This window comes from Cololabis saira, chromosome 3 (assembly GCF_033807715.1).
Source record: "Cololabis saira isolate AMF1-May2022 chromosome 3, fColSai1.1, whole genome shotgun sequence".
Taxonomy (NCBI): domain Eukaryota; kingdom Metazoa; phylum Chordata; class Actinopteri; order Beloniformes; family Belonidae; genus Cololabis; species Cololabis saira.
In genome coordinates this window covers 23549478-23577335 of record NC_084589.1, presented here as the reverse complement: position 1 = coordinate 23577335, position 27858 = coordinate 23549478, and the positions used below count along the sequence as shown (strand labels likewise).

At 40.8% G+C, this 27858-nt stretch overlaps 1 protein-coding gene across 2 annotated transcripts; it reads left to right on the top strand.

The window, feature by feature from the left end:
- Window positions 1–526: 526 nt before the first annotated feature.
- chn2 (chimerin 2) lies at window positions 527–27858 on the top strand. Of its 2 annotated transcripts, none has more exons than XM_061716660.1 (13): window positions 527–899; window positions 13174–13212; window positions 14730–14785; window positions 16428–16459; window positions 16620–16763; window positions 16877–17147; window positions 21617–21700; window positions 22632–22716; window positions 24831–25004; window positions 25128–25205; window positions 25406–25543; window positions 25642–25747; window positions 26523–27858. In XM_061716660.1, exons 1-13 carry the CDS (start codon window positions 851–853, stop codon window positions 26692–26694), a joined length of 1428 nt encoding a protein of 475 aa, XP_061572644.1. In that variant the 5' UTR covers window positions 527–850; the 3' UTR covers window positions 26695–27858. The 2 variants fall into 2 exon arrangements, with proteins under 2 accessions (XP_061572644.1, XP_061572646.1); XM_061716662.1 differs by having other exon boundaries at window positions 528–899; window positions 16620–16733.

Sequence of the window (27858 nt, the reverse complement as noted above, 5' to 3'; positions counted from 1 at the left end):
TCACAGCCGAGTTATCAGCGTTCCAGTTACAAAGTAGGAAAACAAGTTTGTAGTTCGCATATACCACATGAAAAATGTAAATTACACTATAGCAGCATATATATGCCGAACAATACTTGTATACGACTGATTTAGTGTGACCAAAACTAGAATGAAGTGCTACGAATTTTTACAGAGCTCTCTTCTACTGTTTACAACCGGGGCAGCCATCATGGAATGTGAACTCGGGGGTGGTGAAGACTCTCCCACTTTCCCAGTAGGAAGTCCCACTTCGAGGGGCGTTCCAGTTGAAAATTCCGACTGGGAACTAGGAAATCCCCACTTCCGAGGACAAATGGAACGCGGCATAAAGGCTGATTTATGCTTCCGCGTTATACCAACGCAGAGCCTGCGTCGATTTAACGCGGAACCATAATTCAGGCTTTAAACTTTCATTTTAAGAAGCCGCGTCTATTTTTTTGCAGTGCGCCTATACAGTCACAGCGATATCCTTATTATCCTTGCAGCGTGTGGCACATGGAGACCGCGGCTGATTCTGTGCGTGGCACAGACCTGTCCGCCCCCTTTCCAGTGCGAGGCAGCGCTTGAGCGAGGCTGCGTGTTTTCTGCTGTGTGGCAGCGGCGGCACCGTCGGTGTTTGCGGCACCGGGAGCTCCTCGACCAGAGGCGCACTTGGATCAGCAGATCCCCGCAGACGGATGGTAGGATCGAGATGAACAGAAAGCATGATGAAGTAGTCACCAGTCAGCTGTCAAAGGTGAAGCTTGCTGAGTGACATGGAAGCACCGCCGGGGAGCAGCTTCTGGGAGCCCACCTCGGTCACACGGGAGTGACCACCTAACCGGTTGGGATGGCAGCATCCAGTAACTCAAGCCTCTCAGGTTCATCCGTGTCCTCCGGTAAGAGTTGACATATCCTACACAGAGGTGAAACGTATAGCTTTTCATTGAAGTGACAGCATTGAACTTGATTTGCATATTACATAAAGTGAGGGGTTTATTATTTTGCTTGTGGGTGTGATTTGATATTTCTGCTTTCAGTTGGCTTGAATCAACTTTTTAGATTATGTTTTTAGAGCTTGTGTGTTCACCACAAGCACATGCACCACTCATGTGGCAACATTCACATCTCATAGAAGCTTATTAGGATCAAAGTATCCTCCAAACTGATGTGATTTCAGATGCATGGCAGAGGAAAGGCTTCACTCTCAGTAATAACTGGATGCAGCAGTTGAAATATTAGAGGGAAAGGAAGCCACTCTTGTGCAAGAGAACTGTGAGGTTGTGATAAATCCCTTATTGACTTTCCGCTTGGTTGGCTGCCATTTTCCAAAAAGGCAGTGCAAGGCTGATGTTTTCTGGCATATCTAAAAAAAATAGGGGGAAAAAAGGATTCCAGCATGACATTACTCAGAGACATCATACAGTTAAAACACATAAAAACCCCATAAAATCTCCTTTGCAGAGAATGAGCTATAGTTCAACGATCTGCACCTATACACGTGTTAAAATTAGATTTTTCAGAGTTCAGGTTTTGTACAAAAGTGGGGGAAGAGTGGATGTCAGCTGTTCGAATAAACTGAATAAAAAAGCTTGTCTTTGGGCTGATCAAGCAGGCTTCTGACATTTACCAGGGTGTAAAGTACAAACTCTGATATCTTGCCGCTTTTTGATGCAGAAGCCTCCCAATCAACCAGAGGTGCGAGTGTGAGAGAGGCAGCGTGCGTGTGTGATGAATAAAGGCCACTGTTTACTATACTGGGTTCAGCATTTGTGAAAATCACACGTCCTCTTGCTTTAAGCTCAATATTGTACGGGAATGCTCTACGTGTATAATAAGAATATTACAGGATAAGGACACCGCACAGTACACAGAGTGTTTGTTTTACTTCTATACTGTTTCTGCATCCCAACCAGACCACACAGCAGTGTCACATTTCCCATGGTGCTGCCCAATGGGCGGTGCAGACCCCCATTTCCAAGCTGAACTAGCCTGTGGTTACCACATGCCTCACAAAGAATTATCTCATGTGTGCATTTTTGAAAGCAGCGTTTGACCACTGCTGCTTTATGAGGAAAGTCTTTTCTTTCCGTGGCACCGAAGGGTTGTCATTACTGTTGGGCTCTCAATATAATTATCAGAGGTTACAAGCTGCACTGCTGCCAGGGGTAGAGTGGTTGTCACAAGGGTATTATTATTTTCGTGGAGAGCTCTTTGGCAGCCAGACGCAACATTTGAATAATCTTGTCTATAAGGCATATGACTCCAAAATGAATTTCTACTCCATATTAGGTCATATGTACTGGCTTCAAACATTGTGCTCTTAGCGTTGCTGCTTCTGGTGATGAGAGGATCGTGTAATCTTTTTTTCTGAGTCTGTTATTTAGGGGCTAGTGTGTAAACAAAGTTCACCCAACTGGTCTGGGTGAACAATCAGTGATGACAGTGGCTGCAACATGAAAGCAAACATTGATGTATATATATCATTACAACCCTAAATTGAATACTTCATGTACAACTGACAAAAACAGTAACCGATGCATCCTTTTATTATTATTCTTTTTTTAGGTCAGATATAGTCTTGCAGTAAAACCAGATGGATTACAACATATTTGCTACAGGCTTTTCTACAATCTTTGCATGAGTGTGGGAAGATAGTCTTCTGTTATTCGTTGAGATCGGGGACATTCCTACAAATGCTTGGCATGAGTGGGCATGGAAGCACGTAGTACACCACCAGCAACCTGTTTGCCAGGCTGCTCCAGGAAATAAAGGTTGGGAAATGAATCAAGGGGTATGACATGAAAGCATGTCTTCAGATCTGTGCTTTATATGACAAAATTAGTCAGGGTGGCAGAATTAAAGCCATGTAGGAAAGAGAGGCTTTCTGCTCAACGTGATCATGCACATGTTCTTGGCAAATGCAGGGCCACAGCGAGGTTGGAGTCTGTGCCACTGTCACGGGGTGTGATGTGACTCCACCCTGGACAGGTCATCGTCACAAGGACAACAGCTTTTCATCACCTTTTTTCTTCCCCTCCAGAATAATTCACACGGGGCTGAATTTGTGTCTAGTAGACCGAGTCTAGGCTTCCACACATTACCTGCATGTTTTGTAGCATTTGTAAATGCACAGGTAATGAGGGATTATTAAAGCTACTCTATGTAGCAATAACACTTCTGGCCTACAGGGGCCACATAAATCTGTTGTGTTGACAAAAGAGCCACTGATGATACTGTGCTATTTACTGGGGACGGTATGGCAGTCAAGAGGCACTCAAACACACCTCAGAGAGGCAGATCTTTACCCGTCACATATTGTTTGATCAGCTACCTGTGTAAAAAATCTTGCTTTGAAACTGTGCAACACACAGATGGTCTCTCTGCTGCAGCTCTACTCCTGCCCACTGACAACACCAAGGGTTTGTGTGTGTGTGTGTGTCTGCTTACATGTGTCAGGATTATCTGCAGAATGTGTGTTCCAGTCATGTACTGTATGCAAATAAATCATACGTGAGCAATAAACCCACTAAAGCTAAATTGTTTATATTTTTTAATTAGTCAATTATACATCTGAATAATTTCTTTTCAAGTCTAATGTCCGATTACAATCATGCATAGGCATATTTGTGTGCCCGGTCTTGTGTAAAATAATTAACTAATAACTTTGTATGTACGTATGGGTTCAAATTATGCATTTGAGAGAAAAAGGTCACTTAAGAAGTTGTATTTACGAACAAATTTTGTGAGATTTTCTTTTCTAACAGTGTGATGTAAATTTGTGAGGTTGTTGTTATTATTATTAGTAACAATAATAATTGTGGATGGGGTTTATTGAAAATAAGGGTATTTTCATCGAAGGGGAAGACAAATTAACCATGACAGTAATATCCATAGTAACAATCATGCAAGATTAGTAATAAATGTTAATAATAAAAGTAAAAGTGCTTTTTAAAAAGATAATGGTGTTGGATCAGCGCTCAGTTTCAGCTCAGGTATTAGAATTGGTATTCGAAAGGAAAAAATTGTATTATAACATCAATAGAGGTAATTAAACACAGAATGGGCCTAACAGACATGACAAAGAAAGTCCCAAATCTTAACAAAAACAATATAAATAACATGAAACCCCTGCCAACACAACAACAAAAACACGAAACAGAAATTATAAACTAAAAAAAACAAACAAGAACCCAAGATCATGAGATAAGGACCATTATCATGCATGTTATGTCAAAATAATATACATGTATGGGGTTTTGTCCCCTCACTCACTGTGCAGTGCTGCAACGTGTAGATGACTCACTATATTTAAGTGCTGCAGTGATATTCATCTTGTACCAGTATGAACCAGATCACATGTCCCAATAACAAATGCTAAAAGGATATACACACACCCAATCAGCACAAGTTTGCTGATTTTGACTGAGGACATGTTGTAGTTGACATCCTCCCTACACTGACTAAAATCTTTGTGACACACCATAACAGTTACTGGTTTATGCTCCTTCCACCTACACAAGCACAGACTGCAGCTGTATCTGCTTGTGGAGATACAGTGGAGATACAGTGGAGATACAGTGACCACATTGTTAGAATATGGTTAAAAATAATGTATTTCAAAATTGAGACGTTTTACAATGTATCTCTAACATATTTGCTGAGGAGTTTCATCACAATAAATCAGAATAAGTAGCCGTGCATGCTAGTATTTGCACATTTGTTTGCTCTTTAACTGCTATCATCAGGCTTGAATGCCAGAAGGTCATTTTCAATTAATGTGTTTTGGTTTTTTTCTTCCTGTAAACTACTTTTTGCTTAGCACGTGGTGAATTTGTGGTTTACTGTATATAGTAGCTGGAAAGTTAGGGTTGAAATTTGAAACAGTTCAACTGAATGGTTGGATCACCACACAAGTCAGGATTTTAGATTTCTGCATAAATGCTTCCTGTTTTATTTTCAGATATTCTGTCTTGATTATTAAATAAGCATCCTGCTTTTATTCCCAGTACCTAAATTAATTTAAGCCAGACTTATTCTGCTGGCTATGGTGTAGAGTAAAGCATAAAGTCCTCAGTAAAGGGATACCTGTGCCATAGCTGAAGAAGGATGAATATTCCGCAAATTTACCTCAAGCTTAGACTTCACAGAGAATTGAAAAAAACCCAAACAAAAGGAAAAAAAAACTAAGTTTCACCTCTGACCCCACAGTTGCTACAGAACATGTTCAATGTTAAAGTTCCTGACAGTAAAATTAGAAGGAGACTTACAGTTTGTTTGTAAGGGTTTGCCGGGGGAAAGTCCTTTTTTGCCTAAAAAGAACATGAAAGCACGATTGAGGTTTGCAAAACTGGATCTGAACAGACCACAAAACTTGTGGAACAGTGTCCTATCAACGTGTGAGAGTTTTTTAGAGTTATTTTGGCTTTTAACCCCAACGCCATAACTTCTGTTGAAAATCAATCACAGTATTGCAGCAGAGACACCTCATACTACCATCAAGAACAGTATGAAGGGTTGATGATTTAAGGTTGTTTTACAGCCACAGGGCTTTGGCACCTTACAGTCATTGAGTCTTCTAGAGGGAGATGTGAGACCATCTGTCTGACAGCTATAGCTTGGTCCAAATAGGGTCATGTGACAGTACAGTGAGCCAAAGCACACCAGTAAATCTACATCAGAATTGATGGAATAGAATTAAAAATAATAAAATAATTAAGGTTTTGGAACAGCAGAATGAAGGTCCAGACCTCGGCCCAATTGAAATGCTAAGAGATTAAGATTGTCTGTGCTTAAAAGGAATCTCTGCTGTAAAAACAAATGGACCAAAATTCCTCCACCACTATGTGAGAGACTGATAAAGTCTTCTTTACAGTATTATGGCTAAAAGTGGCTCTACAAATATAATAGGGGTACTTGGTATTGCTCACATGATTGTATTTTATTTTTTGTGGCTTTTATGACTTTATTTTTTGCCATTCATCTCAGGTTGTTCAAGCAAATGATATTTTTTATACTCTTACACAAAAAAGCATATGAAGTGGGTAATGTATGACTACATAGACACACAGATATATGAGGAGCTTTTATTGTTGATGAGTGTTTGGTCTGAATACTTAGCCATACAGGCCAGATGAGCTGCTGCAGTGAGGGCTGGTTACAAGTGATACCTTTTATACCTTTGTCCATGCTGTGGAAGTCTTTGAAACCATTAGCTAAGCTGGTTGGGTCATCCTCCTTTTCTGCCTCTTCCAGTGTTCATCTGATGCAGAGGAGTTACGTTCCTACACATCCTCCCACATCCCTGGGGGCAGTGTTAGGTTTTTTAGCCAGTATATTACCAGTGGTGGCATATTGATAACGGACATACACATGGAAAAACTGGATGAAACTGAGGTCTAGCCAACACAAACACAAGGCAAGATGCTTCATGTATCTGTGCTGTAGAAGATGAATCATCGTTCGATAAAACAACCAACCGAAGTCAAGGTCAGTGTGAACTTTGCTCGTAAAATGAAATGATAATGGGTTGGGCATGTGCTTGTTTTACCACTAATCAATGGACAAAATGAAGACATGGTAAGGGAAGCATATGACAGGGAGATGGCATCAAAGATGGAGCGAGGCCTTGAGCTTTTGTATGTACAATGACATATAATTACGTGGAAAGGATTGGAGGAGGGCTACACCCAACTTTAGGTGGATGAAGATGTTGAAATGAGAATTCTTTTTAATACATTTTTTTTAACAGCTCACAACATGCATAGACATGACAACTGTACAAATTACTGTTGAATGGTCATCTCCATATAAATTTTGTTTAACCAGATGCATCCAAGCACTTAGAAGATACTATTATATTGTCAGACATGTTAGAAATTATTGTGCAGTCAGTTATTGTATGTTGTTATTTCTGCTGCCACATGCTGTTTTTGGGGTTGGAATCAGGGCTTTTCTTCCCAAGTCATAAAATTCTCTAAACTTAAACTGTCAGCAGCAAGTATCTCACATACCAAACAACAAATCATCATTCTCTGTGTGTTGAAGCTGAAGAATATTTCATTTGCACAAACTGTGGAGGAGACGTTATCTCAGGGGATGAAAATCCTAGCTTGATCTTTATTCATCACATATTCTCTTTGTCACTGAAGCAAACACCCGGCGGTAATTAATATTATTGAATGCTTCTGGCTGATGAGTTGCAGAGGGCAACACCATTAATAGTTATTTCTTTGGGGCAAGGAAACCTTCTGGCTGCTCCAGAGTGTGATCATCAGACGCCTGCAAACTCTGAACTACTCAGAAATTCTTTTTGATATTTTTTGGATATCTGTGCTCATGCACACACGGGTGTTTCTGGGTAAAACTGAATATGAGAAACAGCCTTGACGAGCTCCTTTGTCTGTGGCCAAAGCTGCTGCAGAGTTTTAGATTGAAATCTCATTTGTTAGTAATAAGAATTAAATGAAAATAGCCTATTTGGCAGTGAACCAGGTGCATTCTTTAAATGAGCTGCAGTGGAAAATACATCTTCCAGACTCATGCCAGTGCGGTACACGGTGACACAGATTCATCTTTAGCACAGTACTTTTTTTTTTTTTCCAGGTAAAATGTCGACTCATCAGCACACAGACCATGAAGGCTATTTCATGGTTTTTGGTTTGTTTTTTTTGTTTTTTGAAGCGTTCTTCTAAAATGTTCAGCTTGTAATTATTTTCTCTGTAGTGTGACTGGTGATGATGCAAACTCCTGTTTCCAGAAAGAGCAGCCCAAACATGTGCTCTGGTGGCCTGCTCTTACTGTGACAAAAAGGATTTACGCGGAACTGAATGATGCCGTTTTAACATTGATACAACTCGCATGAGTAATCACTTTTTCTGTTCAGCCGCCATGCCCAACAAGTGCTCACTGGTTTTCATTAATTGATTCCTATCCCCGTGTTTTATTTCTTTGCCTCTGGCCAGAGTGTCGTGATGCTGATCTGCCGATGAGTACAAAGGAATGCTCCACATGAACATGTGTTCTCTGGTCCAACGTGACTCACTTTTCACACAATCCAGTCAATATTGTTGCAGTGGCACTGAGAGTTCTATCAGTATTAAAAGCCTAGAGTCAAACATCCAGTAGCAGATGAATTAATAATATCATCATCGGAGCAATTATGTATTTTGCATGTCGTGTGCCTCTGTTTTAACTATTGATCACCATGATTGATTCTGTGTGAGAGTGCTCAGATTGCGGCTGCTGCTGGGAGGATTAACGGGAATACTAGAAATGCCTGACTTGGCTTTTGAACATGTAAAAACAGGTTTTGCTATTGGGTGAAATCTTACTAAGAATCTCTTAGAAACTGAATATCGCCAAGCTATTAAGAGTAAATTAAGTATTGCATGAGCAGTTATAATCATTTTTTTGTAGAAACTGACATTGAAGAAATATAATGTGCCACGAGTTATACACTCTGTACAAGGGGGATTATTTATAGAGAGTGTGCAGAAATGTCACCTGCAGTGCTAGCCAGCCAACTGTTCTGATACAACTCTTAAGTAAACTGTGGTCCATAAGTGAGGTATTTGATAATACAGGTGATTATAGAGACATCTGCAATTTTTTTCTGGGGTTTTTCATCATAAGAATATAGGCAGCATTGTGTTAAAACATCAAAGAAGAGATGGAGATTGCTGACTTCCCTCCTCAGCTGAACCCGATAAAAAAGGCATATTCAGCTCATTGGCTCTGTCAAAGCCTTCATTACTCTGATTTCCCTTCAACTTGAAGCCAGTGACCCCCTTCTTTCCTGGCAACACATCCCGCACATCATTCTGCTGAAGCTGGTTCTCCATGTCTTCCCTGTAAACCTCCCCATACACCATCTGTTTGACTTTTAGTCTTTATGCTGTTCTCAACCAAAACTTTTCACCGTCTTTGTCCCTGAAGGCTCTCTGCTTCTTGTTCAGCAGTTCTTTCAAGTCAACGGTGATCCCGTGGTTTATTATTGGGGAAGTAGGCTACTTCACTGCACTGATGCATGCCACCAAATGTATTCCAGTAGGCTCCAACATCCCCTGCAGAGTTACTTCAGGTCATGCCACCACCTCCTCACAGGTTGCCTTTGAGCAGAGGCCAGAGGCCGACTAGTACCAGACAGATACTATCACTGATGGGGCTTTCTTTCTTTTTTTTTTTTTACTTTTTATTTAGTATCTTCAGCTTGTACAACAAACAAACAAAAAATCAAACAGACAGAAACATGGGGGCTCCTATGTAGATGATGTTATGTCATGACAATGTCCAATCAGCTCAAGTGACCTGTTTAACTGATAGCGTCCTCTATTCCTCCAATAAATGCATCCCATTTCACCCATTTCCTGTGGAAGATCGCTCCTTCGGACCTCAAACAGAGGTCCAACAAATATATGCAACTCCATTGCATATATTTCTCTAACTCTGTCCATCCACTGATTAAGACCTGGGGTCTCAGGTTTATACCAGTTCTTGGTGATTGTCTTTTTACAGGCCGTTAGCAATATTTTGCACAGATACCAGTCTTCCTTCCTAATCACATCATCTGTCAAATCACAGAAATACAGAACTTTAACATCATTAGGAACCTTATATCCCAAAATCTTTCCCACAGCGATACATATGTTTTCCCAGAAAATGTGGATTTTTGGACATAACCAGAAGATATGAGAGTGATCAGCGTTCCAGTTTCCGCGCTGCCTCCAGCACTGTTCCTGTCATTGCGAAAATTTGCTCTTAATATGTGGTGTGACAAAGTAGCGGATCAAATTTTTCCAACCAAATATTCTTTGAACTTGTGGATGAATGCTGTGCACTCCACATTGAACGCCAATCCTCCTGCGACATTTCTATGTTTAGTTCTTTCTCCCATTTTACTTTAATGTATCCTGTGTCATACCCGTTCTGTTTCTGAAGGCCCTGATATATTCTGGAAATAATTTTTTTACTCTTAATTTTATAGGCTTCAGTCAGAACATCTATCACTGCATTACCTTCCTTAGACAATGTTAATTTTATTCTTCTGTCATAGTAGTCTCTTATTTGTAGGCATCTGAAAAATTCTTTATTTTCAAGTCCAAATTCCTTTTGTAATTCCCCAAAACTTTTAAAGGATCCACCGTGAATTAGTGTACATATTGCGGTACTACCCATGTCCCACCATCGTCGGAAACCAATATCACTGATTCCTGGTTTAAATTTGGGATCCAGAGCAGGCCAAATTAATAATTTGAGGTCCCCCTCCATATTATATTCTTTCACCATCCTACTCCAAATATCCATTGTTTGTTTAATAATTTCATTAGATGGGGCTTTCTTGATCTGATTAGCGTATGTTTTTAATTCATGACAGACAGATACTCAATAGCTCTTTACACAAAGTTCTTGCATGGCATCACTTTTGGGCAGATATTTCATCTTGATTGGAGCCTTTTTGGTCACAGCTCTGTTCCATTTTCCTAGGTAGTAGCAGAAGCAGAGGGGAGATGAGGCTCTGTGTGCCAGCTATGGCTCAGGAGGCAGAGCAGTCATCTACTGTTGGGAAAGCTGGTTGTGTGATTCCGTGTCTTGCAGTCTATCTGCTGAAGCATCGACGGACAAGGCACTAAACCCTACATGGCTAATATAAATGCGTATGAGCCAACAAAAAAAAAACAGTAAAACATGTGTAGATCTTGTAGCTAAAGATATCTGTATAAATGCATAAACTTGGCCTGCAGTGTAAAAGCACTTTGAGCGGTCAACAAGACTAGAAAAACACTTTATAAATACAGTTCATTTACATTTTAGTTTTATGTGTAATTACTTTGTTTGGTCTGTGTAAATTACCAAAGAAGCTGAACAGCTTTTTATTTTTTATTTTACACCATTATGGCATGGCCACTGCGTGAACAGGCTTAACAATTCCCCTGCTCTCAACCTTCTTACAGTGTACGCTGTGCTGAGGGATTTCTATGAAATACTTCTGTGCGACACGCTATGAGTTTGTACTGGTTGTTTCCTTAAAGACATTGTCTCTGTCAAAGCAGCTTTTCTTTTCATAGAGCAGAGAAGAAACACGTCTGAGAGGCTTCTGAAACATGTCTTAGTATATCTTGGAGAATGAAAAGCATTTTCTCAAGTGGCTGCTATTGGCTCCAGTTGCAGTGTTGGAGCTGTAACTTGATGCAGCCGTCTGCAGTGGAATTTACTGCACTAAATGAGTTCTTTATCAATAGTAGTCGTGGATCCTGTGAGTGAGCAGGATATTTCTAGCTTAAGCCATAACAGACTAACCCAAAACTGGCTCTAGACTGAGCTTTTTTCATTTTATTTATTTATTTATTTTTTACTGGTGCTCAAAGAAGAAATAATATTCAGTTAGGTATTGTCACAAAATCCTACACACTAGGCCTTAAAATGACTATTTAAAGGATTATTGTCCACGTGTGCCTGTGCTTGCGGGGTTGCAGCAGGAAGGGCATTCAACTGGGCCAAATCAATAGGCGGACTATGAAGTGGCGACCACTCCAAAAGGGACTAAGCCAAAATGGTTGATGATGATTGTCAGCTTCCAATGTGATATCCATCCATCCATTTAGTGTACACCTTGGCCAGATCACACATCTTTTTTAGATGCACTTAGAAAAGTGACAGTGAGTGCCAGGCAAAGTATTGAAGGAAATCTGCCAAATTGAGGGGCGTTTGTTGTAAGAGTTTGATAAGCCACTAAACTGACTTTCTACTCTCTTCTTAATCTTGGGCTAATTTACACCATGGCGAACTCACACATCTATTACTATTATATTTAGTACCTCAAACAGGTACTAAATATGACTTGTAGTCATAGTCAATTTACAAGCACACCATGGCTTTTAACTCTTTAAGAAAACTAGAACATGCAGAAACTTCGTGTTGTATGGCAGCGCTGGTAACACTGTTTCTGGAGGCAATGGTGGATTCTTGACCTGTGAAAGTGAAACTTGGCAAAAAAAATTATAATCACACAGACTTTTTTAGGGGGGGGCCGAAGCCAGTAGGCAGGGCCAGCAGAGCTGGCCCTGGTAGGTGCCCACGCTCCCCCGTCGGCCATTTAGGTCGACGGGGACCGGCCCACCGAGCCGGGCCAGGGCCCCACCGCACCCCCAAGAGCGCCCTCAGCGCCGCCGAAGCCCCCAGGCGGAGGGGGAAATGGCACAACATCCTTCCATTCACACTGACGACAGATAACATAGACACCTGGGAATGACTCCCCCCGCCCCAGCCGAGGGAGGCCCGCCCCCCGGACCCGGCCCCAACCCCCCGCGCCCTCCTGGCGGACACCCCAAAAGCCTTACAGTCCCCGCAGATGGAGGGGCAGGCGGCCCCCGCCCAGCGACGACGGCCCGCCAAGCGACGACGGCCCGCCCAGCGACGACGGCCCGCCCAGCGACGACAGCCAACCCCCACCCAGGCAGAGCCGGGCCCTCCGAGCGGGACCCCCAAGCCCACAGCCCAGCCCACCCTGAATGGACCGGAGACGCCCAGGCCAAGGCCCCCGCCCATTTTAAAGAAAATAAACTTGGATGTTGTTTTAGATGCACTTGGAAAAGTGGGAGTGAGTGCCAGGCAACATATTGAAGAACATCTGCCAAATTGAGGGGCGTATGTTGTAAGAGTTTAATAAGTCATTAAACCGACTTTCTACTCTTTTCTTAATCTTGGGCTAACTTAAAAGCAAACTTGACAATGTCATTTTCTGTGAGACTTCATGTGATCATGACCAAGTCATCACATTTTCCCGAGGCTGGATTAGCATTTACCTCTCATGCGCTTGGCTGGTGTGTTTATGCTCTCCTCTCCGCAAAGGGAAGGTGTCTTGTAAGGCTTCTGCCGCTTGTTAATCTCAATCAGGTATGCATAAAACAATGTTGAGCGGGACTACAGTAGGGCACATTCATATTAAAACTCTGATTATAATTGTCTTCACTGGTGCATCTCATGAGGCAGCTGCACAGTGTGAAGCTATATGCATAATTATAGCGCGGAGAAAAACAACAGTGACATTACCGCGAGGAAGGGCTCATATTTAACCCCTCTGAGGAAGTGAGAGAAATCGTTTTTAATGAGAAAAGACTTTTCCCACGATTGTGAGTTCATGCCAATAACCTGCTTTATTTTTGTGATTCACAGACCCTGATGATTATCAGCCGCCTATATGGAAGTCCTACTGTGAGTAATTAATTCATTTTATATACTGATAAGCAATGTCTTAACCTTACTTTGGCCTTCAGAGTGTTTCTCTTAAAAACCGCAGCGTTATTCATGATTTCCTAATTACGCAGACAGTTTCTGTACACTGAAGAATTAGGTCTTGTGCATAGTAAAATTAGATACACTGTAGGCTCCAAAAAGCTGCACACACAAACCCAAAAGACCCACACTCACCCAAGGAACACGCATGCACAAATGCAAAGCGGAGGATTCCTGTTTCCTGGGTAAAATAGGTTACAAGCTACCCAGAAAATAAGATTTTCTACCTGCAAAGCAGCTCAGCTAAAATCTGGTCCTCGGAGCACCCTCCCTCATTATACAGTGTTTTTGCCATGTGGGAGGAAATGATACAATTCCTCGGAGTACGTTTGAAGTGTAGCTCAGCAGAAATCCTTTTAGTTGTGCTCGTCCTCAATTTTTTTCAACCAATTACAATTCATAGATTTTTTCTTTCTTTTTTTGTCTTAACAACTTTCCCATAATTACAATTCCAATTATAATTTTTCAATAATGCACCTTCTTCTAGAGTCTTTCATCTGAATCCTCTGGTCCTGGTGAAGCTATTTTTAGAGGTGCCAGTGTGATAGGAATGGACCATTTCCAGATCTTGCTGGTTGGCTTAAGTCAACCTGAAAAAAACAAGAAAGTTCACAGTTAGGAGTCATCCATCCCCTGCCTGGAAAATCTGCCATGGTGAGGATTTAGCTCAGTCTCAATCCACATCTCACAGAGATGAGAACATGGGAGTGAGCCACTGTACTCCTGTTATCGAAATATGTCTAAAACAAAAACAAGTCGTTTTTTGTAAAAGAGAAACTTCTTGACACACAGAGGATTAAAAAGGTATTAAAATAAAGGAAACCACACGTCGCTCTTGATTCTTCTGTTGGGGAAACATCTCTATACTGTTAGAAATTCTGCTCTGGGAGGAGCAGCAGATTTTGACCTGATCTGATTGTCATTAGTTAACATTCAATAAAATATTGTTTACTATTACTTTAATGAGTTTCGAGTTATGTCAGTCACCATTGTGGGTTTTTCTTTCTTTAACTGATGTGTACCAAATGTCTAAATCAGCTTACATTTGTTTTAAAGTAGAGAAAATGCATGTAAATTGTAAGCTCACTAGATGGATAGAAATTCATATAAATGGATTTGGGATATTTGGCTACTCTTGTGTAATTCACTTATTTATTACCTCTGCATCCATAAACTAACACCTGGACACATCTGTAGTCACAGCAGTGGTCAAGAGTCTGTAAAGTGGGAAGACTGTTTAATGTCCTGCAGAGCTCTGTCTATAAATACTATGAAACACATTTTGCTTGCTTCCTCTTAACTCTGTATTTACTAGGTTTATTTTGGATCGCACATCTGCAATGTGCATGCAATTAAATCTTGTGCTGAGAAGCACTGAGCTGTTTATAGCTTGGAGGGTCAGACAACCTTCATTAACATGCATGTTTTCTTGACAGTGTACCAACTACAGCAGGAAGCCCCGCGACCAAAGAGGATCACATGTCATCAGGAGGTCAGTCTTTGTGAGAATTTAAAAAGTAGAGAACTGAAGTTAATGTTTTATTAATCAATTGAAAATATGTTTTAAAAAATAAGAGCTAATATTAGCTTTGACTGTTCAGCGTCCTATAAAATATCTAATAAGTTGCATTTGAGAAAGAGGAAACAGATCCTGTTTGACACTTGTAATAGATAATTAACAAAGTCAGTTGCTCAAGTAACTTTTTTAAGCAAAATAATTCTGACTGTAGAACACGCTTTGAGGTTAAGCAATGAAATCAAACCCACAAAACGTTGTGTGACAGTAACTTTGTTGGTTAGTATAGCTAAGGCAGGACACTGCTGTTTCACAGAAGTTAAGAACTATTCCCAACCATGATTTATTCAGTCTGTGATTACAATGACATTAAATGTCATCTCCATACTGAACGCGTGGCCAGGCACCGGAGCACACTGAAATGACTGTTGGACCCGTTTTTTTTTTTACGTTGTAAAAACCCTGTGCCAGGCCGAAGCCACCCTGTATCTTCAGTAAAAAAACAAAAAAGTAAACAGCTTTTATTCCCAGGTATGAGTCTGGAAAACAATCACTGAGACACTGTTGAGTCTGGCAGCTGAAAGCCAGACCAGTCTGTAATGACCTGTGGCTCTGCTTCTTTCAACTCTAACACTTCATGAGTTACTGTTTAACTTCGGTGGTATGCCAGACCTTGAAGATCAAGTGTGATCCCGTAAGTGCATGGTTTTATTTTCCAGCTAGAATTTACTTTATAACATATTTACCGGTAGTTGAATACTTTAGGGAGAAATTTGACATTTTTTCCAAAACACCAACCCTGACATTCTGTTACACATTTAGTCTTTAAATAACTATCAGTGTAGTTTAGCAAGGAATCTTTTAGGGGAAGAAACAGGTTTGACCTTAATTTTCTTATCTGTGTTGTCAAACTGGGGGAAGTACTATATATATATATATATATATATATATATATATATATATATATATATATATATATATATATATATATATATATATATATATATACAGTGAGACACCTGTCAATCTCCTATTGTACAATATAACAGGCAAAGGCAAAAAAGGCAAAGACCGTGGACTTTTCTTTTTTTTTTTTGTTAATGGCTGGCCAGTATTTCAGTACAAAGAGATATTTTATAATTGAACAAATTAATGATGAAAGCTTTGACAAGATCATCAGTAAATGTGAGGGAACAAGGTGTGAAATAATGAAAAAGGCTCATGTTCCATTTCCTTCAGACTGATTTCCTTTGCACTGGAAAGATCAGAAAATATTATGGATTATATTGAATTCAGGATAATGGATTTATGGATTTATGTTTAATAATATCTATGATACTATTTGCACTACAGACACATCACACACCCTGGTCTAGCATGCAGCTGGTCATCTTTTATGTGCTGTTTTCCTGCACTGCCTCTAATTTATCTCCACTCTGTAATTTGGCTTTATGGTTTGCTAGTTGTGAACAGACGCACAGGCACAGATGGAGATTATCTGGCCTGTACTGTGTAGTCCTTTATCTTTCACACAGGCTTTGAGAACAATTTGCAAAGCTGTTTAACAGTGCTTTCATATCACATTGCTGCAGCTAATACCTCTTCCTCTGGTTTACAGATGGAGACCAGACCCAAGTACTATGGCAGAGAGTGAGTGTAATTTAATCTATGACATTGTTTGTATGCCTTTTTAAGTATTTTTTTTGCAGTGAATGCTTTTTTTTCCCTCTTTTTTGTCATTTCAGCCTGATATCAAATGTTGGTTAAGTTTTAAGTGGATTGATGGTTTCCTGTTTTTTCTTTTATTCAGATTTCATGGTATGATTTCTCGAGATTATGCGGACAAGCTGCTGGCAGCAGTAGAGGGTGCTTATCTCATCAGGGAAAGCCAAAGACAGCCAGGGACACACACCTTAGCCTTGAGGTACCAAAACCTTTCCAGAAGCATTCAAGGGTTTGTCTCTATCAGTAGAAGTTTTCAGATTTCACTCAACAATCTGTTCAAACTTTGCACATTTCCTCCTTTTCTCCATTCCATCGCATTCATGTCTCTTAATTTCAATCCAGGTTTGGTCATCAGACCCTGAACTACAGATTGTTTTATGATGGGAAACACTTTGTTGGGGAGAAGAGGTTTGAGTCTGTCCACGACCTGGTGACGGATGCTCTCATCACTCTTTACATCGAGACCAAGGCAGCGGAGTACATTGCCAAGATGACCACCAACCCCATTTATGAGCACCTCGGTTATACGTCGCTGCTCAAAGACAAGATGGTGCACAGACTGAGCCGTGGACGTGCCGAACCACGCAGGGTCACCTTCCAGAGAGAGGAGAGGGTGAGTGCAGTGGTGGCTCAGGTTACCAGAAGTTGTATGTTTTAGGAAATTAAGTGTCAGATCTCTGATCTCAGCATCATGGAGTCAGTCAAGAATCACAAGACTATACAGATGACGAGTCAGCTTTAGTGCACTGTGGCAAGTGTGTGAGAATAAATAACTTATCTGCCAAATAACTTGAAGAATTTGAACAATTTCTCACATTTGTCACAGCTTTTTTCACAGGAAGGTGCAAAAAGCATTACTGTGATTTGAACTAGAGAGGCAGATAAAGAATAAATAACATCATCCCTGAGAAACTAATTTAAAGTAACCTTCCAAAAAGAAAACATTCATCACATAACAGTAGAATGGATGGATTTCTTGTTTGAAGTATTTTCTTCATTACTTCTGGAGAAAGCAAAGACACAGCCTAAGGCAGCAACTATCCTGTAACCCACAGAACTGAAAACCAGCCACAACAAGTTGGAGTTATTTATTGATTAGATGCTTAATTGCTCTAAAGCAATTTGTCTCTGAAGAGGACGATGTAATTTTCTGCACCGTATAGACTCAGAAAAGCAGCATGAAGCATTCTTCTGAGAGCACGCCTTGTCCTGCGAGGGACTCGTACATTATCCCTGCAGCCTGTGGGTGTGTTCACTGTTGCCACGATTCATTGCTTACACTGAAAGGTAATGATGACCGAGGGGACTGGGACTTTGCTCTGGCCGCCATCCGTATCAGACACACTGATTTCCTGTGAAACATATCGTACATTGTTCTGTCTGGCACTGAGCTGTTGTCCGATTAGAGTCTGTGAATGATTTGTCAGTGAGAAATGAGGACGTTTTTTTGTTTTTTTTTCCCCCTCTAATGGAAAAACATTAGCCTCCACTGGGTGGCAATCTTAAGCCATGTCTCCCGCACCTTCAGACTGCTGGTGCTCATGGACATCTCTTTATATTAACAGATATATGAATGTTTTCTTGGTCTTCTCTTTTTTTGTCGTGATTTGTATCCTGCATGTATCTCTCAGCATTGGTTTATTGCTTTGGGGATTTTTTTTGGTGTCTTTGAAATGTCAGTGTATAGTTTGTCACTCAGTGACAGATAAAGTCAAAGGCAAAGTCACATTTATTTATATAGCACATTTAAAAGCAGCAAATGTTGAGCAAAGTGCTTTGCAATCAAATAAAACTTTGAATACAGAAGGAATATTACAAAAAGATGAAATAATAGTTTAGAAAAAGTATAAAACATTGGTGAATTATAGAAAAAAGCAACATAATGTAGCCCTATGTAAATGATCTAATGACTCAAACATAAAAAAAAGAAAAAAGGTGAGTGATGATTAGTTTCTACCAGCAGGAGCAGTATTAGCATTTGCTTCAGTTTTGACCTTGTAACCCAAAGACACGTGTTAATTCAACCAAACATTTTTAAGTTAGTAGCTATTGGCCTGTCACTTTATTCCTTCACTTACAGTGGTTTAAGTATGGTGTTTGATGCTACTCCCACTCTTAAGGAAGTGGCTGCAGAGAGGAGGTGCTTTCAAAAGTCCTTAAAGTCTTGCAGACTGAGCTATGTTTACTTAAAAAAAAAAAAAACAGTACATCATTGAACACAGTCAAGCAGTGTCTCTGAGTTGGAGTTGCATCCAGCTTTATGAACTGCTTTCTCCAAAAAGCTCCCTTAGGCAAGTGAATCTCGAGCTTGTCTCTAGCAAAATGTCACATTGTCAGCTATCTGGCTTCTTTGAAATTGATGGCATATTCCTCCTGTCGATTTTACCCCGGAGGATCTCGGGCAGTGACGGTTGTGACGATGGCAGACTTTGTCAGACTACCTACTTGTCACTTCCAAAAGAAAAAGCTGTCTTCTGTCAGCTCAGCGCTTGCACATGCGAGAAGCAGAACCCTTGGCCTCTTGGCTCTCATCTGTGATCGCTTTTTGAACTTAATGTTTACCAATTACACAGCCACACCCTGAGACCTTACAGCCACAGTAGCGTCACTGTATAGTCAGGACCTGCGTGTATTTACCCAGGGTCGGGTTGATACCCATATAATGCCACGACTGTGAATGCTTGTATAATTAAAATGTTCCCAGAAGGTGAAAAGGGGTGCTTGACTATATCACCCTCTTGAATTTTCTTTGCATGGGCAGGAATTTGCACATTGGCTAAACCCTTTGCCTCGTTGCTCCTGACGTTCACCACACTGGTTTAATCTCGTGGAGCTCTCCAGACTGGCCCACTTAACATGCCCAGGAGAGGTTTTTAAAGAAATTGTTAAGCTTCTTTGTTGGTATAATTATCTGTTCTCTCTTGAAATTGCGAGCTATTAAATGTGACAATAAAAGAAATAACAAGTTGAAGTGCATCTTGTAAGTTGTAAAATGTAAACATACTCCACAAACTGCATCACTACGTATACTTTCCCAGACTTGGTTATTTTTTTTGCATCAGGCACAGAAACACACGGATCAGTTTTTCCTCCACGTTTCCAATGCGGACAAAAGTAAATTTCCTCCTTTTTTCCCCATTTACAACTATAGTGACAAAGTGTCCATTTTCTGTTTGCTATGTTGTTGGTGCTGTTTTGTTTGAGCCGTGGGGGCTGTTGTCTTACTGTGCCGTTCTCCACTCACTCCACTTAGCTGTGTCCTCACAAAGACGTGCTGGAATAAAAGAGCCAAGCTACAGAAAAGAAGGCAGAGCTTGTTGGCTGGACCACCTTTTGTGTCCTTTTTTTTCTTCTCCAAGCTCTTCTTTAAGAGACAAGAAGCCATCTGCCTGCGGACAAAGAGCACACCCCCTTATCCCCCCTCCTGCCCTCCCTCCTTCCTCACAAGGCTAAAATATCTAAGAATGATTTATTCTGTCCCTGCAGACTTGGCTGAAGCGCTGAAATTATTGTACGGGGTGGTGTATGTAGGTCTGGATAAGGAATGTCAGCAACACTGACAGATTTCGTCACCTGTTCTGTCACTCTTATTGCCCCACAGAATAAAAGTAAGAGCTAGTAACGTTAAAGGAAAACCCTTTTTACATGTCGCTTCTGTATCTATCCGCTTGTAAGCTGACAGTCTTTACATTTTTACTTCAGCTTTGCAGCTGCTTGTGGATCTTTTACTGTCCACCTCACCACTATTTTAGCTTTTACTCAAGCTTTTCATCATCATTAAATCCAACCCTAACCAGTTCTCCATTCTGCTCTATTAATCACTTAGTCTGTATTTTTGTGAGACTTCTTTTACTGGTCTGAAATAAAGAAATTGTCCTTAAACGTGCTATTTGGAAAGTCATGTGATGATTAGTCTCTGTCAGAGTTGTGTGCTTCTTGTCGGAGGAGCAAACCTTGTGGTGAGTGTTGTTTACAGGCAGAGCTAATGGGTGCAAATGCAGCGTGAACATAGCAACAGCCCCCCCACTGACAACCCCCCCTCCCCAAAAAAAAAAAACATGGCTGCAGATCTGCAAATGAGCTTTCTTTGGGATTTTACTTGGATTTGGGCACTACTGGATTATTCCCTGTGTAAGGATTATGGTAGTAATCCTTCCCAGTCTCAGTCAATGGTCAATCTCTGCAGATTCTGGGAGACAACTGATTGTGACAAGCAGGAGACGTCTACAGTCACACTGTCTGAATGATTCAGTCTGGACGTCTGTGTGGGGAATTCCACCAGAGGAGTGACATAGCTGGAGGTCAAAGTCTCGTCTCTGTCAGGCCGGTGAATCTGGGGTTTTGTTTTTGAGCAGGCAAGTGACCCGTTTAGAGGGTCGTGCACTGACAGGGAACCACTGGAAGAAGTGTATTATCCTCAGCTAAGTGAAGCGGAGTGTGGCCGGAAGGCAGTGCTCTAATGGGAATGTGCTCTGTGCTATAAAGAGGGCGTCTGCACTATTGATCCTGCTTTAGAGAGCTGTTGAGCTGTGTGAAGCGGTCCTGACAGCACCTCACTCTCAACACTCCGGCCCCTGCCCGCGTAGCACTGTTCTCTCTTTTTCTCTCTTGCCTTTCTGGGGCGTGTGAAAGAGTACCATTGTTTGAGGCACACTCCTGCCCTGGGGCCGCCCACTCCTGGGGTTTGCTCTCCTTGCTCTTCTCGCTCACTGCAGCACTCTGGATTCAGACCAGATGCAGAGTCAGCCCCGAGCCGGCTGCCATCAGTCGCCCTCCTGGGTCAGAGGGGAGTGGAGTGGAGCTTCCTCGCCGGGCCGTTGCCGGCAGCATCCGCTGCACAGCACCCACGTGCGGCCTACGCAACTTTCCGCAGAAGAGTTGGAGAGTCTCTGGGAATCTGACCGGTCGAGCATGGAGGCCGAAGAGAACAGAGGAGGGTTGACAGCGGAGCTGATCACCCACAAAGCTAAAAAAACGGACAGGAAGCGTCAGGAGCTGCTTGCTTTGGCTTTGGGAGTCAAGCTCGGGAGCAAAGGAACTTTTCTGTGGAAGCCTATTAAACTGCTGGCTTCTTGTCCACAGATTTCCTCACCTCTGGTGCGACACAGCGCTCTGAAAGACACACCTGAGAAGCAAACCTCCTATGAAAAAATCCATAACTTCAAGGTAAGCAGCTGTCTGATTAACACAACTATACAATGGGGTTCAGAGAAGAATAATGCCTTTAGAGCAGCTATTTCTAGTTTGATTACGGTAATTTACTTGCAAAATTAGTAATTTCCCTAAATTAACTAATAAATTAACTTTTTTTCAGCTTGCTGATTCATTCAGAGAGATGTTTTTTTACCTGATATTTGACCGTCTGAGCACAGATCAGTGTGCGTGTGCTTCTGTTTTGATGAGAACACATCCAGCTGACACTCATGTGCACTGAGGGAAACTAATGGATGCGCTATGTCACAATGCATTAACAGCACAATGGCTTGATTATTATTGATTTGAAAGCTTTTACTGCCTTTTTTTGTTTCAGGCAAATGATTTTGTAAAAAAGAAAAACTGGCTGCAATATAGAGTGAAGTGCAAATCCTTTAGACAGAAGAACATAGTTATGGGTTTTTTTCAATATACAAAGAGAAATTGCCTCCGGAGATCTCCACATTCTTGCAATTGTATCTTGGGTTTCATTTAACAGGCACGTTAAAATGACCTCCAGCTTTTTGTTCGCTTCCCTTTTGAAAAGGAACAAAAAGCATCCACTCACCACCTGCTGCCTGACTGATACCTATTCAGAGTGCGCTGAAGGTGTGTGCACGTGCACGTGCATTTGTGATCTTATCAGTGATCTTAGGGTGCAGAGTGGGTATGCATCTGTTATTTTGACATTCAGGCTTGCCCCTGTGCTTGCCTGCTTGTATCCGATTGCGCAGCAGCAGATGTCAGACACACTGTAGTAAATCCTTTAATCTGCTTGTATATACACATATGCTCACACTTGGTGAGGGGGCTCCACTCTGTGTAGCATAGGATCACCCAGTGGGAGCTTTTTCAGTTTGACGCGGAGATTGACTTATATTTATTGATGTGTGTTCAACCACAGGTACATACCTTCAGAGGCCCGCACTGGTGCGAGTATTGTGCAAACTTCATGTGGGGCCTCATCGCCCAGGGTGTCCGCTGCTCAGGTAACTTTACATGAAGATGTCCCGTAACATAAATCTGACACTACAAAAGTCATGTTTGATCTGTGACTAACCATGTTTTGTCATAAATGTTTGAGTTGCATAATCTTTTTTATTCATTTATTTTTTCATTTCACTTGAAGGCTCTCTGGTGCTCACGTGTATTTCATTTGCTGTTTTCACTGTTGCATCTGTGCTAAACAAGTAGAGCTCCTCCCACCAGAGACTTGGACGCACATTCAGACTCAGTGAGGTGCTTTTATGTAATTACAGCTGTAATTGTTAGAGCTTTTTATTAACCTTCTTCTTTTCAACAAGCTAAGGTTTTCTTTTTACACAATGTTCTATTATGTCGTTGTGAATGTTACAGTGCTACTTAGTTGCATGTGATGCAGTGTACTGACGCCATTTATTTTAGACTGTTTGTTATTGACACTATCACATGTTTCCGTTGGTGAGTTTTTTTCTGAATAGGAGTTTGCCACTGGAGGATTCAAACCCTGCATCTTTCCTCTTTTTTTAATTCAGTGACATTCGGTGACAGACTAGTGAACAGAGCATAATTATCAAATATACAAACATTTGACTCCAGAGGACGTCAACACGCCAGTCAGAAAAGATGCTGAAAAGAATTCTGCTCCTTAGGTTTTGTGTGTAATCTTTTAGTGGTTTGTAAGAGAAATATCTAGATATTTACTTCGTTGCATTAAGCACTGTCCACTTGAATCAGTCATTAACAGGTTTTACAAAACGTGAAGTTAAATGGTACAAGCCAAAATATCACACAAATTCCTGCAGCCAGTTACGACTTATAACATTCTCACATACGTGGGAGAATGCACCTAAACACGAGAAGACGGCTGGTCTGGTTGATGTCTCCATGCAGTTACCGGTATTTGTTTTTTTGTTGTTGTTTTTTTGAGGGGTAAATTATTTATTTTTATTCTAAATGAACCTTCTTCTGAATGCAGTGACATGAGAACGAATGTAACTGCAACCTGCTTCAATTTTGTGGAGACTCTTACCACAGTTTCTAAAGATATGTCAAAAAAAGGTTTTCAAGAAAATATTCCAAAGCATAAGCTACAGTAATAGCTCCACCTATGGCTGCAGTACTTCAGGTTTTGGGTTTTAAACAGTGATGGATATTTAAAGTCCAATCACCCATCCATGTAGAAGGGCACCCTGTGGGGATTGGAGGCAGGAACCAGACAACACTGCACCAGAACCTTCTTGCTGCGAGGCAACAGTGTTTCCCGTAACTGAAGTCATTATAATAAATTTTATTTCCTGACATCTCAGAAAAATGATTAAGAGCTGGAGTTGCAGGGCTCCTGCAGTGCTTCAGTGTTGATCCCTTGTAAAAATGGAAATGTCTCAATTATAATAAAGTACCCATTTGTTGATTAAATAAAGCAGCAGAACAAAATGATTGGTTGCAGATGAAAGTTGTTTGAGAGGGGGGGGCAAGTAATTCAAGGTTGTCATGAGATTATTTCATTGCACAGACGCAATCCTGACCATAGCGTATACACAAGTGGATTAGTCGATCGCTGTCTAAACAAAGTGTTTGTTGTTAAGACATTTCTCACACTGATAAGCCCGAGGCAAACACTGGAATCATCAGACACCTCATGTGCTATGCAAACAGCTGAGACGGATTTCTCCATCCTCTCATTCTGTCCAGCCTCTGCAAGTGGGATCCCCAGTCAGCAGACCAGCTTGACCTTAACTCAGGGAGCAGAAATGTCTTCATAACAAATTATATCAGAAGAAAACACCTCTGATCTGCACACATTTTTCCTACAAAACCTTTGCTCCAACTGTGTTGCCACACAAGAAGGTTCATCTCTCCTCTCCATCTTCTTGCCATTTATCCAGCATAGTCTGTGTGACTGAAACTACAACAAGAACCTCATCCATGCTGCCATGTCTGGTCTGGTCTACTTTTGGTGCAGCACGCTTGTTCTGTCTGACAGCAGTTTATCACCAGTGCCGGAGAAGCTTTGCAAACTTCTGTCTTAAAACTGGTGTGATGATTGTGTTATCATCAGCCTGAGACTAATCCCCCCACTATTTCGCCCCTCTCCCTGTTTATCTCACTTTTCCTCTGCCAGACTGTGGGCTGAATGTACACAAACAGTGCTCCAAACTGGTTCCCAGCGACTGCCAGCCGGACCTGCGCAGGATAAAGAAAGTGTTTAGCTGTGACCTCACCACGCTGGTCAAAGCTCATAACACCACACGGCCCATGGTGGTGGACATGTGCATTCGGGAGATAGAAATGAGAGGTATGAGACTATTAATCACTCCATAAGTTGAACCTCGACAATTATTACAATGAAAGTAAAGCAGAGAATATTTTAAAACGTCATCGGTTGCCATGAGACAAGCCTGGCTATTGTCTGTTGCAGGAATGAAATCGGAAGGTCTCTACAGAGTGTCTGGCTTCTCAGAGCACGTCGAGGATGTGAGGCTTGCTTTTGACCGAGGTTTGTTGATCACAAATGTTGTTGCCTCAGGATGTCTGTTTTATGTCATGGGGTAATAACTTGGAAAAAGATTATTTCAGCTGCAGTACAGCAGAAAATAAGTGATGTCTGCTACCTTGTGGCTTCGTGGGAACATTGATCTTTAATTTTTAACAACAACATTTTATGTCAGTTATATATTTTCTTCTATACGACAACAGATGGCGACAAGGCCGATATTAGTGCCGGTGTCTATGCAGACATCAACATAATTGCTGGTGCTTTGAAGCTCTACTTGAGAGACCTGCCTATTCCAGTTATTACATTTGACTTGTACTCCAGATTTATTCAAGCTGCAAGTAAGGGCCTTTCTCTATTTTCTTTCTTCTTTTTTATTACTGCATTAGTACTTTTGCAGCATTCTGGTCCTTAACGTTTTTACTGATGTGATGTGTAGAACTTTTAAATGCTGAGTCCAGACTGGAAGCTGTCCACGAGGGGTTGCTGCAGCTTCCTCCAGCGCACTATGAAACCTTACGTTACCTGATGGCTCACCTGAGGAGGTTAGTTAAAAATACTAATCACAAATCCCACCCCCCCCCTTCCCAAAAAAAAAAAAAAAAATTGGGTTTGTATGTGTATGTATGTGTATGTGTATGCGTATGTATGTGTGCATATATATATACATATATATATATATTAATAAAATAAATATATGTGACATATTAAAAAATATTTATATATCATATGCATTTCATATAGAAAATGCACATATATATGCCTTAGGTTCTTACCAGCATGATATTAACCATTAATATGTCTGCAGATAAAAAAAAAGGAAAAAAAATACTAATCACTTACATTTATCCTAGTCTAGAACTCCCTGAAAAGACCCAGATATCAAAGTATCACTATGTCCCTTGGCAATAACTATTATAATGAGTTAAAGCTTCAAAGTTTAATTATTTCACATTTGCTGTTTTAAGTCATTTCAAGGCCCCCCACACCCCCAACCCTCATAAATACACTTACGAGTATCGAATTCTTCTCGAGTAGCTTCAGCAGAAAATTGCTGTGATAAATTGATTTAATTTTGTTTTAAAAATGTGAAAAGTACTGAAATTGACACTTTGCATATTTTAGTTATTCCCTGTGATTTGAGGAAAATTAAAGATTATAAAATGAGACCAATTTAGTCTTTGAACTTGATATTCCCAGGCGGAAATCAACTTCATGGGGAATTATTTTGATATTTAAGAACTGTCAAAATATTGAACTACTTTTAATTTTAAAGTTAATTTCTATTCTTCTCCCACACTTGTTATTTATATCTTTCAGGGTTACAATGTTTGAAAAGGACAACCTAATGAACGCGGAGAACCTGGGGATTGTGTTTGGTCCGACTCTCATGCAGCCACCGGAGCAGAACGCCTTGATAACCCTGAACGACATGAGGCAGCAGAAACTGGTGGTGCAGCTGATGATAGAGAACGAAGATGTCTTATTCTAAAGAACGAGGCATGCATGCCTTATAAGAGAAGTGACGGACAATTATTTATTCTGTCAAAGAGGAAATTCAAGCCACCTTGATTCCAATGAAGACTTGGAAAAGTTTGCAATCAAACTGACCTTGAAAGACTTTCCGTTTCAAACGACAGTTTTAGTTTACGTCAATTTAGTGTTGACATTATCTCATTATTGCAAGTTTTGGGGATGAATACTTGGCCACAATCATGGTTTTTATTGTAGGAAATGGTCTTGTATTTGAGCTACTTGCAGTGCTGATCCCTCCTGTCTGTAGTTTGAAGACTGTTACTACCTGGTGTAGACTCAGTCGTGATGATACTGCTGTATGAAATCTGTCGTGGACAGATCCCAATCTGTGGCGTCCTGGTGCTGTGTAACCAAGCGCCGCAGTCCTTCATTCATCCACATGACGTACATACTTCGAGAATGTTGGATAACATGTAAAGATACGATGTGGATCCTTTCTTTGTAGATAAAATCAGATCATGTAGTGATCAATGCTTACTGTCTGTACTAAAGATAAGAAATGAGACAATTGGGCACTCATGAAGCACTTTTTTGCAGCAAGTGTAAAATGTATTTTGTAAAGATGTTTATATTTGTTTTTCTTTACTTTTTTGTGACAATAATGTATGCTGTTGAGAATGATGTTCGTCAAATTAACTGTAGAATGGTTTGTGAGAGAAAAGGACAGCAGCAGTTTGTGGATCTTTCATTTGTGGTCTTTCCAGCATTCTGTGAAAAACACACCAGTCGATTCATCTCTGATCAGTTATTCATGTTTGATTTGAAGGCTGCACATGTGGAAAACTCTTTTGTACGCCTGCTGGTTTCCAGTGTTGCAGGATTTCAGTGTAAAAGTTGTAACCTGGGATATGTTCAAGCAAAAAATAAGATAATTGTCTATTTTTCCTCATCTCTCTATTGTTTTTTTTTTTAATGCCAGTAACATCTACAGGTGCAGCAGGAGTCGTCATTGACTTTGCAAACACCATTGTCCAATGCACCAAAAACTGTGCCATGTATGTTCTTTTCTCACTTGGTGTAATGTGATTATTGAATTCTTTCTATGGATCCATTTTATCAAAATGTATTTTTGTGACAGTTGCAGTTAAAATTGTAATTTATGAAATGATTTATTAAAAGA